General features: G+C 35.8%; 3 protein-coding genes across 3 annotated transcripts; all 3 read left to right on the top strand.

The window, feature by feature from the left end:
* Window positions 1-4,112: 4,112 nt before the first annotated feature.
* hoxd13a (homeobox D13a) lies at window positions 4,113-5,525 on the top strand (the record flags this gene model as incomplete). The annotated part of the gene is made up of 2 exons (XM_079820636.1): window positions 4,113-4,665; window positions 5,305-5,525. The coding sequence occupies 2 exons, from the start codon at window positions 4,113-4,115 to the stop codon at window positions 5,523-5,525; spliced, it is 774 nt and encodes a 257-aa protein (XP_079676762.1).
* Window positions 5,526-8,908: 3,383 nt separating this feature from the next.
* On the top strand, window positions 8,909-9,954 carry hoxd12a (homeobox D12a; the record flags this gene model as incomplete). The annotated part of the gene is given in 3 exon segments (XM_079821152.1): window positions 8,909-9,453; window positions 9,455-9,476; window positions 9,718-9,954. Coding segments are annotated over 3 exon segments (804 nt in total).
* A 3,369-nt stretch (window positions 9,955-13,323) lies between these two features.
* hoxd11a (homeobox D11a) lies at window positions 13,324-15,473 on the top strand. Its single transcript, XM_079821518.1, has 2 exons — window positions 13,324-14,100; window positions 14,748-15,473. Exons 1-2 carry the CDS (start codon window positions 13,515-13,517, stop codon window positions 14,978-14,980), a joined length of 819 nt encoding a protein of 272 aa, XP_079677644.1. The 5' UTR covers window positions 13,324-13,514; the 3' UTR covers window positions 14,981-15,473.
* Window positions 15,474-16,054: the final 581 nt, after the last annotated feature.

The following is a 16,054-nucleotide window of genomic DNA, read 5'->3' as shown; positions in this document are numbered from 1 at the left end:
ACGTGTGGCAGTTGCAACATTGCTGATTTCTTCAATCAGGAATGAGCTGGAGTCATGACACTCCTACTGCACATGCTCAGTATGTCCCTCCTTCTTTCTGGAAGTTAACAGCCACATGTTAAACTTCCATATGGGAGAACTGAAATTCAAGTTAAAAAAGTAACTTTTTTTACAACTAGATTTTTTTGTCATACTGTCTAAACTTTTTAAGTATTGATCTTTATAGTTTTATAGTTTGAATGTGCAGTTTCTTAGCTCTTAACAGACTTAGGTACAATTTGTTCAAGCTAATGTGTTAGGCTAGCATCACTAGTTTTAAGATGGCTGCCATGGGTGGGACAGTTGCAACGCATTGTTGCAACTGTGTCCACGCATGGTGTTGCAAATGCAAGGCATGGGCTCATGAAGCCTGCACTGATGGTGGTTCCATTTACATTTGCCACAATTGTGAGTCAGTTGGGGAATTATGAATACTTGATGTTATGAACTAATCAGTTTATGTGCTTTTGGTGGTGTTATGAAATTGTTACTGGTTGTTACTACAGTTGGGCCTACATACATTTTTGTGGGATTTTGACAAAGGTGTTTTTAAACAAACTTGTTTTTTTTTACTTTAATAAGTTAACTCAATGAACTCTGGTCTTAAATAAACATATATATATATATATAAATATATATATATTTTTTTTTTATTTTTTATTTTTTATTTTTTTTCTCTTTCTAATACAAACAGTCGCTGAGAAACTGAAGGAAATGTAAAAAGTGTTGCAACCGCCCCCACTCTCCCTATACATTAAATATAGTTTTTGTGTCCCCATTTGCTCAAATAGCAAAAGAAAGACTCCACAATAGTGATTTCACAACTTTCAAAAAGAGGGGAAAAAATAGAGTGAGATTGATAACGGCAGTGAAAAGAGAGAAAGATGTATATTTTTACCATCACTCCTATAGACGCTGTATTAGACCTCACCCTCACAGCAGCAGTAACTTGTTTTTTTTTATTTTTATACAAAAGTAATATAATACAAGTATTAGTGTTATAAATGTACATACATTAAAAAAAACTAAATTGCTATATGCTGTTATAGACAATCACTATAACAGAAAAAATACGTGAAAATGGCTATAACTACCCAACTGCTAGTCCGATTGACTTGAACATTGGCATGCTCTGTCTTTGTCCAAAGTGCCATGATAGTAGGCTATGACATTGGCGTGTCTCAAAAAATATGGCTGCAATCAGAAAATTAAATTTGAACACATATTTAACAAGGTTAATTGAGACCGGGAACGAAACGCTGTGGGCATGTTCAACTCATGGCTCTAGAGGTCTGTGAGAATTTTGAATGAAATCGGCCACTAGTTGGCGCTAACAAGTTTATGCCTCTGAAATCTTGTGGTATTTCACACATACACACAATATTCATATCATTTGACAGATCTCTTCATACTGAACAACTTTACCTCATGGACCACTGCTGTCAATCAAATTAATTAAATATTTGCGATTATGTAAATAAACTACTTTTGCTAACTAGTCCTAGGTCATAAAACCAATGCCGTGCAATACTCTGGACTCTAGGTAAATAATTATATATATAAAAAATAATAACTTTACCCCTTGGGTAGCTATGGGTAATTTAAAAAATGAGTGTGGCAAAATATACTCGAAAGTCTATCCTAAACGAAAGCACGGAATTTCACGAAAATAGGTGAGCACATGCAATACATGACTCTAAAGAAACATGCAAACTTTTAGGGAGATCGGGCCATAGGTGACGCTTTAACGGTTAAAAAGCTTTTAAAAAACACATGTAAATTGCCTGTATTGACTGCAAATGGTCTTCTATGATCTAAGTGGCTACATGCTTGCTGCTAAATAAAACAATATCTTATATGTGCTTAAACTAAAGGCCTTAAAACGCTTGAATCCCGATAATTGTTGCTACCACATATATATTTGTATTTACTCTTGTGTGGCTACTGTGTGCTTCTTGTCAATGTTTTTTTTTTTTTTTTTTTTGCGGGTGTAGTGAATTGTTAATAATAATAATAATGATAATAATAATAATAATAATAATAGGGAACCCACAACAATAAAAACAATCCAAATAGGCCTATTTAGCCTATGTGGCCTATTGTTTTTCATGGAAAGATGTGAAAATCTGGTCCCCATATTATGAGAAATCTGGTCACCCTATAGTGAGAGAAGTGTTCAGCATTTGTTGAGTTAGCCAATAGCCTGTGAGAAGCACTTAATCTTTTGTAACATGAAATGTTTACCAAAATGAAGAGGAAAAAAAAAGAAAAGAAAAAAAACACTGAGTGCCCACATAGCTACAATAAACGTAAACAACATAAACTGGGCACCAATAAAGACAGGCCACATAAACACACTTCCGCACTTCAAGGCGAGCGCTGCCATGTGATCTGCTTTTATGGTTGGCCCATAGAATGGAAAAGAGGAAATATAAAAATTCTTCAAAATTCTAATTTCTATAGGCCTACACCAGAATTTTGGAGGAAAACGGTAGTGTTCATGCGTCGGGCAGCATTTACACAGGGATATTTTACGAATATCCAGAATGGAACGCAGCCAACTCAGAGTAACTAATCGTTGTGAAAGGTATGTTCCGTCGTTCTTTCTTTTACAGCTTTACTGCTGTGGTATGCCAATGCTTCTTGTGAAGGCACTAGAAAAAAACTGCAGGTTGTCTGGTTTCCCTTCAAGCTCTAATTGTGCTTTTGGGCAACTCACAGGTGTTTCACAACTGCACCCGCTCACAAAATCCCAAAAAGCAATGCTCAAATAAATCGTAGAAGATAGTAGATAGAATATATATGTGTTCTTGAGGAATTGAAGGCTAAAGTACAGTGCAATATCACAAAATTTATTTGTCGTTTACACTCAAGCGCGCGCCACAGAGCCGTTAACACTTAACCCTTGGATCCCTGCAGTTACGAAAATGCGAATAATTTACAGATTTTTTTCATTCATTTCTTTTTTTTTAAATGGTTGATGCATCCACAATGACGTTGACATTACACCTTAACCCTAAAACCTTACCCCTTATACCAGAAAAATTGGCACACCTTCTTTTCTGCTACATTAAATTACAGAGCCACCTAGTGATTAATATTACAGCAGCCATTTCTGATATTGATCAAATTATGGCCTATCAATAAGATCAGTAAGTTTATAAAAAAGAAAGAAAGAAATTATTACTTTTAATCATCAAATACACATTAAATCGATCAAGTAAAGACATTTAATTTCTACTTCAAATAAATGCTTTGAACTTTCTTTTTATCAAAGGATCCTGAAGAAAATGTATCATGGTTTAAAAAAAAAGAGTTTCTTGAGCACTCGGCATTTAAAAATTATTTTTAATTATATCATGCGACTCTGAAGACTAGCCTCTTGGCTGCTGAACATTCAGGTTTGTCATCATATACATATATATTTATACATGCCAAAATACATTTTAAAATATGATGACAGAAAAGTTATTTTAAACTTTAATAATAATAATAATAATTATATATATATATATATATATATATATATATATATATATATATATATATATATATATATATATATATATATATATATATATATATATATATATATATATATATATATATATATGCACATGAAAATCACATGAAAAATTTGGCATCAAACACATAAATGCAGGTCTAATTTGAGACATTTCCACTGATTTGCTGCGTAAGCTTTTGATTGTAATTCAATAGGCTTCAAATAGCCTGTATATAACAAACAACAGAGAACAAAATTTTGCATTAACATAAAAGAAAATTAATCTTAAAAGTTATTTAAAACTTGTTAAAATGCTACCTTAAGCCAGGCTTACTCGTAGACAACTGAGGTGTGGTGTAGTCCAAGTTCAGCTTAACTATTTGCATGTCACATGGTGAAAACTATCCAATCAGGCACTAGGTTATCTGACCTATGTAATTAGTCGGAAAATAAACATAAAAGCTTAACTGTCAACGGAAATTGTTCCCCGCTAACATTTTTCTTGAGTTTGAATCCATATCAGACGATGAGTTAAATTACAAGTCATATACACTGTGTGCAAGTAAATATGGAAGTACTAGGGGGTTTGGGTGAGGAGTTTGGAAGTTTTTACCCGTCCGCCTTCAGGTCGCACTCAAGCCGGTCAGCATCAGGAACGCCGCTGTTCTCTTCAGCGGAACGACCGACTTCTATGTGCTCCGAGTCTCTTACTCCTTACGTTTCTTTTCCAGACCATATCGGCACAAGTACTTCAGTCACTTATGGATGTAATTTCGGAAACAGTTGTTATGGCTGCAAAGTACCACAGAACGCTGTGTTTCCGCCTAGTGTTGTGAAACAAAATGCGAATGGACAGTCTACCAGTAAACCCGTGGATTATTCTGGTGATGCCTCCAGCTGGCTGAAGGAGTACGCTCTTTACCAAGGTTATTCCTACCCAAGAATCCCTACCTATATTGATTTACCTGTACTTCATAGAGCATTGACCGGAGATCCCAGACATGAGACTTTGACAATCGAAGACCACCAGCCATGCAACTGGTCAAACAATTGCAGCAGTCAACTTTATTGCTCCAAAGACCAGACGCAGAGCCCGCATATCTGGAAACCATCATTGGCAGGTAGGCTAAGACTTGAGTTCTGCTCTGTGAATCACTCCTCGCCTTTCTTCATTAGTTGGGTATAAAGAGCATTTTTTTCTGGACACATTAAAGAGTCACAAATCATGCAGAAATTCTCTGATCGAAGAGATTTTCTCATCTTGTGTTCATTGACACCCTCAATTTAAACATGTTATTTATTTTACGTTTTTGGCACCGCCTTATTAAATGTCAAAATCATGTCAGTATCAATATAGTTGAATAAATGAATCCTTGAAACCAGAAGCTCAGATTTAGTAAGCTTATCTGAAATGAATCAAGACAGAAATACAAATATTCCGTTTAAAGCAAAGGCGTTCTTTTAGCATTAAAAAAACCCAATAGCCTAAATGTTACATAATTTGGTAACTCTTTTTTTACAGTGTCCTTGTTACATATATTACATATGTACTTACCATAGTAATAACAGTGAATTATACATAATTACAAGCAACCAACCCTCAACCATACCCTAATCACACATGTGTTAGCCTAGCCTACTATTACTAGTAGGTCTCTTTACATACACTGTAACAATGACACAAAGTGTAACCCATCATCGTTTATCTTAAGTTCTTGTAACAGAAGATTGCTTGTTTAAAGTGATGTTTATTTCCTCAGAGGGAACCGCGGGTTCATTCTGTCAGCGCGGGAAAAAGAAACGGGTTCCTTACACAAAACTGCAGCTGGAAGAACTCGAGCGTGAATTCACCAACACTAAGTTCATTACTAAAGAGAAGAGACGGCGGATCGCTTCTTCTACCAGCCTGTCTGAAAGACAAATTACTATATGGTTTCAAAACCGTCGAGTCAAGGATAAGAAGAGACCGAAAGAATTTTAACCCTGTTAAAGATTGATTCATACAACTGCTGATTTACTTAAGAGATTAGCTCTTTGCTCTCTTTATAGTAAGGGCTATTATTTATATCTTGTTGAAATGTTTAGATGTAATCAAAGTTCAGATAGGTTGATTGAGAAGTGTTGAGATGGTCAATGTATTTCAGTAGTTTCAGATTTTGTAAAAATTAAAAATAGCAGTTATTTTTCAAAATAATTGAAATATTGTTAAACCATTTTTGTCATTCTGTAGCAGACATTTCTACGCTATATTCCAGAGCACTATTCTTTCCATGCTTTCAAAAAGTTTTATGGGGGAAACCCAGAATGTAACACTCTGACGTAAATAAAATGAATTTAAAAAGAGAGTTTAATGACATGTTTCACATGTTACTCTTTATCCCTCTTACAAGTGTAATGACGTTGTTAAGTTTGGTTAATTTTAACAGCACGGCCGTGGCTGGTTTTCGCGTAGCACCAAGTAAAGCGTTAATAACACAATTCATTTATATTTCCGGTTGATTTTTTGTGTGGATTGATCAGCGATAGAATAATGTATTGTATTTTGTTTATTGTCATTGCAGCTGCACTACATTAAATTTGCCGAAAAGCGCTTTCCCAGTCTATTTAGGGACAGTATAGACCTATAATTTTATGTTGCCTACTTTGAGTATAACTGTTGAATCTCAGTAGAGGATTTATATTCCTAATAGCATGAATTTCACGACTGTTGAGACTTGCAAAGGTGTCCAAATGAGTTTACGTGACGAGTATTCTATTAGTTAGAATATTAAGCAGTCTTTACTCTTAGAATACTTAAGTCTATATTCAGACGCAGTTATTGTTTTGATTGGGCATCTGTTAAAGTAATTTGGTTATTTTTGATTCAAAAGCAAATGTAGTAATTTTTTTCGAAAAGCAAAAAATACACAATTAGCAGAAAAATACACAACACAAACTTTGTGTTGCATTTTAAATAGAATTTAAAAAATATATTGTAATCATCTTTTGAAGCGGGGTCTTCTCAGTGACCTTGAGACACATTGTCAGACTAAACCTTGACTGCAATAGGTCTCAAGAATAAAACTTGCCACAAATTCATGAAGCTGCGCCGCCATCTATCGGTCAGCATGTGCCTTGCATTAAGATCATTTACAATTCAAGAATGAACCTTTGTATTCAAAGAAAACAAAGCATTTAGAGAATTATTTCAACAGCTTTGGACATTTAAAGAAGATGATGGCGTTGTGAGTTTTGAATAAATAATATACAGGTACTCTGTCACAATTGGGAAAACCATACAATTCAGCATTTCGTCTGGTCAGATAACACTTCCCTCGTAGGGCTGAGAACTCACAACACTATAATGATTATTCATCCTAACTGTTTTACGTTATTACGTTTTACGTCCAAGTTGTTTGGCGGATTCGTACAAAGGGTTTAACAACGACGGCACTTAAACTTTTCAGTTCTCAGTCATGCTGATTTCAGCTGTTAAAACGGCACTGTTTCTTCAGGGTATCTTGTTATTTAGGACACATTTTAAATTAAATAGACTGTCAAACCTTTTTTGTGACCTTTTTTCTTCTTCTTTTTTTCTGACTAATTAAATGCACTTGGACTTGTTTTTGGTAAATCTGCGTCTGGACTTTGACCTTGAACTATACTGATGTACTACCATATCCTTTTCATGTAAATGTTTTTTTTTTAAGGTTGAACGGATGAGAGTTCTGTGTTTTCAATGCGCAACAGAATGTCAAACAGTCTAAAGCAATCTAATTTTAAAGGTTTTCATGCGTACTGGACTCGTAAAAAGTGGGAGGTTGTACTGTCTCCACTCTTTCCGGAAATTGCCTGTTTACAATAGTCATCTTGCCTGCTCCTGCATGTGCACTTTCTTTAAAAACGTGTTTTGGATCTTCTGGATAAATCTTTAGGATAAAATATGACTCAAGACCTACATTACAATTTGAGAAACCAGCAACAAAGATTATGTCGTGCACCGATAGCTCGGCATCTCAAGACCAAGGTAAATACAATCAATTTTAATGTCTTCCCTCAAAATATTCTTAGACGAATTTAGATATCAGCCACTCAATAACGAAATATTAAAAACAATTGCATTGGTAGCTATTTAAAATGGTTTATTTCCAGACTCAATATCCTTTAGAGAGGAAACATACAACAACCAACGCAAAATTACATACAATAAAAAACATTTAAAAGAGACAATTATACCAATACTTACATAGGTGACTGGTATAATAACGTATCAACGTTTTAAATGATATATTTCTTATAAAATGTCAAAACGTTTTTCGTTTACACCAAAAAAAAATTAACATGCGTTTGTGAGCTTAATGTTTACATATGGCCTTTCAAACTAAAAACTGACGACTTTTGTGCACTATAAGCCCTATTTAGCTTGATCCCCGTGTTAAATTCACAATTATTTGTATAGCGCTTTTCACAATTCATATAGTTTCAAAGCAGCTTCACGGAAAATAATGCATGTTATCTACATTACAATTCAGAGTGATCTGTTATCAGAGGTGAGAGTGTGTCCAAACGTCCGAAATATACAGTTTTGAGAATACAAATAACGCAGTTAGCTATTAATTTAGACAGAAACAATGATCTCATTGAAGCAGTTATTACAAGTTGTGATCATTATGATTGGGCTACAATATATAGACAATTTGGCAGTTGTGTTTACGAAATAAAACACAAACGCAGCTCTTTTGAAAGTCCATGTAGCCATTTCATAATTTATTACAAATTTATGATTTGTGTGTGTGTGTGTGTGTGTGTGTGTGTGTGTCATTTTTAGACTAAATTAAATTATAGCACGGGACGATTAATAATTGAATATTTATTTGTACAGCGCTTTTCACAATAGACATTGTTTAGAAGCAGCTTTACGTGATATTGTACGGGGTTTATAATGTATTTAAGGTTACTAGTGAACATTTTCAAAGTCTTGATTGAAAGTGGCACGAATCTTAATTGTTAATAAAAGCTATATCTGTATGGTTATGTGAGATATTTTAGAGAACTCTCATGGTTTTCTATTCTATTCTTTGTGGTTTTACAAAAGGCTACATATGTGACAAAAATAGTCAAGCGTGCTTTAACCTACTACCTTTTATAGTATAACAAAATGCATTTTAAATAAACAGACAAGAAATAAAATTGTTAAGGCCAAAAAGCTGTTTATTTCAAACGCTTTTCATTCTGACTTTGCAGCACTAGTCACATGGGCGTGGCTAAACATTTTACTTTGCATATCACGTGATGGTGCATTAACAAATCAACAATTACCTTGCTCGTATTCTTTAGGAGTAACTAAAAACGGGTTTAAGGAGCGTTCGGGCGAGCTCGTCAGAAATGTGCGAGCACAATCTTCTTAGTTCTAGCTATGTTGCTCCCCTTTTGAATTTTCACTCTCCTGACTCCCTGTACCTCCAAAACCTGCGAGGCAATGGAGTCCATCTATCTGGGCTTCCGCAGATGTCCTACAGTCGAAGTGAGGTGTGCTCGCTCCCGTGGAGTTCTCCAAATTCGTGCACTACTCCGGCCCAGAGCCGCGCCTACAGTGGCTACTCTCAGCCGATTTTTAGCAATTCAGCCGCTGTGAGCGCTAGCCTCAACAGTCACAAAAAGGGCTCACTGGAGGAATCCGGGAGGTACTACTTCCAAGATGTCAGCCACAAATCAGAGGAGCCAAGTCGACCTAATGCAGCTTACGCAGGAGAGCAGAGCTCTGTCAGCAATGAAGTTTCAAACTCGGAGAGGCGACAGCAGAACAGGGTTGCACAGATTGAACTGAATCCCATTGACCAGCCAGTGACCGATGGTTCTGTCAGCTCCAACTCTCCAGTCCAACCATCACTGAGCTCCCAGACTATTAGGTCAGCCTTCACCGATGGTACGCAACTTCTTCCTTGACCCTGCCTGTAGATGTCATTCTGTGACATTGATTTCAATGTTTGCTTATTGTGCGAGATGTTTGCTTTGTTCAGCCACTGAATGTGCCACTCTTGATTTTCCAGACAATACTGTCTGATGCCACATGTTCCACGGTATAGTATTTTAAATGTACCGCGGTCAACATAGTTGTGGTTGTCTTTAGATGAAAATGCTGATTCAATAACATCAGAATGATGACTAATAGTTTATTTTTCTCCTCCCCAGGACTACCATGGTGTCCCTCACAGGTGAGATCAAGAAAAAAGAGAAAGCCTTACACGAAGCCACAGTTGGCCGAACTGGAGAACGAATTTATGATAAACGAATTTATAAACCGGCAGAAACGAAAGGAGCTTTCGGAGAGATTGGAACTGAGTGATCAGCAAGTGAAAATCTGGTTTCAGAATCGCAGGATGAAGAAAAAAAGACTTATGATGCGCGATCATACCTTCACCATATACTAAGATTGTTTTTCTTCCAGCAAGTTTTTTTTTTTAAGTGGAGACATCATTCATACAAGAGACTTTTCTTGCAAGTCCACCAAATCTGAAAAAAAAATAAAATAAATATTCTCCTGAACACCAATGAAATGTAATTTAATATTCAAGCTGGATATATTGAAATGGATATTTATTTGGCATATAGAGTCGCTGCATTTGTATGTGTCTGGTGTGTGTTTTTGGTGGAAAAACAAGAGTTCCAAAGTTGTTGTAATGTTAGCTTGCTTTATATTGCCTAAAAAGAATGCTTTGTAGTTTAGAACAGCAACACATTTAGACTAGACACGTGTATATTGAATTCATGACATCATTTAAACCTACACTGGGCAGCTAACATCTAACTGGGAGTCATTACATTTTCAGACGTTCCAACCTTTCTAATAATTGTAAATCCAAATTTGTATCTTGCGTTCTGAAAACGTACATTTTGATTTTGTTGCATTTTTGATCAAAACTGTTGTGTAAGTGTTCTGTAAATTCTGCATTATATTAAACTTCTGCATTCTGGTGCTATATGTCTGTTTTAATTCAGTGGATGATTCTAAAATGTGCTAATAAAGTCCAAGCTCAAGTTCGATCTTTCTTCTCTGAATCTCTATTATTTTATATATTCGAAATAAACTCGGAATTGAAATAGAAAACTGAAAAGTGCTGTAACTGTTTATGCATTAAGGGTGTATATGTAAAAGGGAGGTGTACGACTAAACAATTCCTTTTAACCATATTTACATGTAAATGTAGTGCAGACTTACGCAATGTAAAATGTAGCTCTTTTTTTGCTTGCTTTTAGAAATAAGTTCAAATTGCGGCAAACGTTATTTCTACAAATTAACTTGCTGATTATTCATTGGGATCATTTGAAAAGAGAGTCTACGGAACGGATAAACTATTTAGTTATACTATACTTTAACTATAACAGATATACTAATACCTCTGTATTAGTATAATGTTTAGTTTCAAATATGCATGATATACGAAGACAAAACTCGCCTATACCAAATACGAAAACTTAGCCTATATTTAATACCAGCATGATAGACCTGTGACACGTGGACATACTGTTAATCCCATGTATTAGGCCTATATAATTTGTAATTCCACCTTTTTAATGCACAGATTCTATCCCCCTAAATGTTTTCTAAATACTTCACTTTCTGTTTATATGCAAGGTATATTGGTAAACAATGTGGTACAATTATAGGTGTGAAATTAAAATTCTGATTAATAATTTAAGATGTGAGAGTAGTTTGAAAAAAGTAGTTGTAATGAGTAAATTAATATATAAATTCATATGCCTAAATATTTACCTAGCAAACTCACGATTAAACGCATTGTTACACAGCACTACCGCTGTACACTTTAATCAAATGTGCATTTGTATTTTCATTAATTTCAAGTATTTATCATTATTTGTATTTAAGATAAATATGTTCTACCTATCAATGAATGAATGAATGAATGAATGAATAAATGGCTGAACCAATCAACCAATCAATAATACAAAGGTAAGTTTGCTCCAAGTTATTTGTCTTGATAATTCCTCTAAAAGTGATCAGTTAAAAGACTGAAGATGCGAGAAACAAGCGGAGTGGATTTTCTTGAGAGCTCTGCCAGACATTCTGCGACCGCTAGAAACTGGGGGCGCCAATACAAAGTTAAGGTCAAGTTAGTGACTTTCTTCACTGACTTTCTTTCTACCAACAATACTTTGCACATTTAAAAAAATAATAATAGGCCTAATCTGTACTCTCATATATTTGATGCGCTAACACTTAAAACAATTAACAAAGAGCTTCATATTATTGCGAGTGGTTTATTCACTGCTAAAAAAAATATTTGGACATCGACTGGTAAACAGATTCATATTTTTTTGGGCTCTAACACTTTGGGTTCTACACAGAACAAAGAAAGAAGCAACAAATTAAAAAGTCTCAAGTGTGGATCGCACAAGATAAGCTTTATTCTTCGTTAAGAAAGCCCTCACTTTGCGATACAGGTAACATTCTATTTACGAAAATCTAAATTAATTTTTAAATCTGTGAAAATTAAATAAGACTTCTTTATGGAATGGTAGCGTGCAAATTAAAATTTAATTTAATTTATTTTGAATTCACCAGCTGTGCTAAAATTAAATAACATCAGGGTCTTTAGGTCACTTTGCATGTTACCAGATTTTAAAATAAATAGAATAAACATATTTAAAATACACCAGGCTGAACAAAAATAATATAAGAACGTTGGTTGTTTATTTGTGTTATAAGCGTAACAAGGCCAGTTATGTGTCCCATAGTAGCTATAGATAAGACATGCAAAAAACGTTAAATTTGTAGTTTTCATAGTCTCTCGGTAGGAATGTAGCAGTCAGTATTTACCTCCACCCAGGACACTACACATAGCACATCCTTTTGTCTGTGCAATAAAATGATTTGGCTGACGGTTATTGGTGATTGCCGGCTGCGCTTTGTCTCAGACCACAGACGTTCAAAGCCAGAACAGTTGTTTTGTACTTGGCAGTGTGAATCTTCTCTTCCTTTTGATAACCGTGTTCGTTACAAGCTTTACTACTGGAATACATCATCGGACTAAATGCAGATTTTACTTCAGGCTAAAACAGAAAGGTACAGTTCAAAATGCTATTACCCTTTATTATATATTGCCCTGTGTTGTTTTTGGAAAAACATTCTTGTGACTAAATTTGTACTTTCTGTAGACTGTGTGGAATAAACAGAAAATCTGTTTTCGCTGCATCACAACAAATAACTATATTTGGTGAACTGCATTACGATTCTGTCGGTGTTCTGTTTTTCTTTTTCATTATTTCCTATGTCTCGTATGTAGCCTATAGGTAGACTTTGAATTTCCAAGAATTTCAGTAAAATAGAATATTACAGGGTTAAAAAAAGAGATGCAGTAATTCTTATAATAGCACAAATAGCACCGTGCATTTTCAACTTAAGGCTTGGAAATCTCAATTTCCGGGAATAGGGAGAGAGACTAAAAACATTGCAATTTTGCTTCATAGTTAAAGTTTTCTTTCGGCCGTGAGGGTAGCCTACATGGTTGGGAAAACTGGGAAAATATTAAAATAAAGCAATTGAATAATACAAAGTAATGTGTTAGCCTACATTTGAAATGCACTGTTTAACGTTGTGATTAAGGTCTTTTTTTTTGTCGGATTTCAAACAAAATATTTGACGTGGTATTTCTGTGATTGTTTACTAATGCCTTGCAATACACATGGGGGAATCAAACATGGGAGTTTCAAAATGTAGGCAACCAATGACCTGCCTCATGCGGTTACCTATGAGTCGCTCACTTAATGACTGATATTGATATATGGTAATTTTTTTTACCGGATCACATGACACAATTACCTCAAGAATCGATCAAGATGAATTGCACGTCAGCGTACGTTTCCGATTTTTTCTTCCTCGCGAGTCCTATCCGCACGCATATGGTGCAATAGATGGGCAAAGTTTAACAGTCAAGCTGACGATTTTTCCGCTCTAAGGCTAAAGCGAGCAATGACCGACTACGATGATCGCGGCAACTGTGCATCTAATATGTATTTACCGTACTATGTTCATGATTTCTCGTCGGTCTCATCGTTTTTACCACAAACAACGTCGTGCCAAGTCAATTTTCCCTATTCTTCGAACATAGCGCAAGTCCAACCTGTTCGTGAAGTGACTTTCAGGGACTATGGACTGGATCATCCGAGCAAATGGCATTACAGGGGCAATTACGCTTCGTACTATTCAACGGAGGAGATAATGCACCTACAGTCAACAAACAGAGCGGAAATTATTTTCAAAAACGATTCCATGTATAGTCATCATCACGGTGGTAATAACTCCTCGTGCAATTTCTTCGGCAACGTCGGCCGAAATGGGGTACTTCCACAAGGATTTGATCAGTTTTTTGAGACCGCAAACTCGGAGAAGCCCAACCCTGAGCAGTCCGAACAAAAGCCAGATACAAGTGTCCCCGGAGATGTTGCATGTAATGTGCCTACAGATCGCGCGGAGCAGACCAAACAAGACCCTACAGAAACCATGGAGGAGGAATCCTCAATATCAACCTGCGATGAAGAGAAGAACAACGGCTCAAGTAGGTTCACGCGTTTAACAGCGGTTCAGTCTGCCCTATAGCTTTTATGTGCCGCTTTATAAGCATGCAAAAGTTTTTATATAGCTTGTAAGATTCTCTTTGCAGTCGTAAAAATATTTACTATGGGGAAGGCGCTTTCGCCGGATCATATATAGGCTATTCAAAACATTTAGTTTATGAACTGTTGTAAAGACTGAAATGATCGTCGCGATGCGAATCGAGAAAGACCACTTTCTCAGACCTATCTTAGAAAACTTTGGCCTATTACAAAATATTTTAACTTAAAATCGAAACACTTTAATCGAATTGAAAACACACCTACGGGTTATTCATGTGCGCGTGCGTGCGTTTGGATGGGATATGTGTGTGTGTGTGTGTGTGTGTGTGTGTGTGGGTGCGTGCGAGTGTGGGCCGTTTGCGTGCATGTGTATATTTAATGTAGCAGTGTTTGTGTCGTTTTATTGCCCATGTATACATACTTTCGTTTTCCCGAGTGCTTCGTCTTAATGTGAATTAAACAATAGTTTTGTGTGAAAACAAATTAGGCATTAGTCCCTGAAGTGTCGAATAGACTTTGACTTTTAATGCCATCTGCAGTTAGAGTTCAAATTCATTGCAATGTAATCAAGTTGCGTTTCTTTCTGTAGGTGCAACAAAGTCCAGAAAAAAGAGATGCCCATATTCGAAATACCAGATCCGAGAACTTGAACGAGAATTCTTTTTCAATGTGTACATAAACAAAGAGAAACGTCTGCAGTTGTCAAGAATGCTCAGTCTTACAGACCGTCAAGTGAAGATATGGTTCCAGAACCGAAGGATGAAAGAGAAAAAGCTGAACCGAGATCGTCTCCAGTATTTCACTGGAAATCCATTGTTCTGAAAGTCATGATACTGGCCGCTTCGGGAGACGATGGCTATTCTATTTTGTCGTGATTGTCGGACATCATCCATTCCTCGGACACATGACTTATTTTCACGTCAGCTCTGTATTTTACTATGCAAAATACTTGCTATCAAAAACACATTTTATCTGCAATTAAAATTCTGCACAAATTATCTACAACAATGTATCCGCAGTGAGGGGAATAAGTTATCAGGAACATAGGTACCTCGACAATCTCTTCATACTCTGTGTTAATTCCATTGAAATGCAGTAGCTTTGTATTTGTATTTATTTATTGTATTTTTGCATTGTTCATCGAAATGCATTAAACAATCCACACTGCGTAAGCAACAACTGCGATTGGTAGCATCAAAATCAATACGTAATTACATTAAGTTAGAACTGTGTATGCATTTATTCGTTTAAAGCATGTTGTGTAATGTATCTATGTATTAAATAAATATTCAGCAAGTTATTTGCAGATTTTTATTAATTGCTGTGACGCCTCTTGTGTGTGTGGTAGTGCGCATATAAGTCAGCAACAGAATGCATTTTTACAGTTGCATTTCAAAATGTTAGGCCTACTTATTTTTCAGATGAACGTTGTTTTCGATTATCACAGAGGGAGAAGGAACGTGAGATGGAGAGAGAACAATTTCCAATGGTAACTTTTATAGGTCTTTGGCTAATTCCTTTCCTTGTATGTTGTTTTACACTAAGGCTATTTACTAAACCTTGAGCAGTCTAGACAGTACAATAAACTTTGGGCAGTAAATTAAATTGGGGCTATTGGACCCTCTGTCCACTTCAACTGTGACTTTGCCCTGAAACACAAAGGGTGCAGATGTTTTCTCTTTTTTTTCTGTCTAGAAAGATGTGAACTGAGTGCTATGTGAACAGATAAGAGTGAAAATCTATTAATACGTGTTATGTTACAAAAGAGGCCTTGTCTTCGGATTGAACTACTACTACCAGGCATTAGACATCACCCCATTTCTACACGCTTATTTGGCTGTTTACGTCAAATGTAGCACGTGGACACTTACAGTAACCGCCTTGACCACAGTGGTT

This window comes from Gobio gobio (genome assembly GCF_949357685.1).
Source record: "Gobio gobio genome assembly, chromosome: 7".
NCBI lineage: Eukaryota > Metazoa > Chordata > Actinopteri > Cypriniformes > Gobionidae > Gobio > Gobio gobio.
This window is presented reverse-complemented; position numbering and strand designations above follow the sequence as displayed.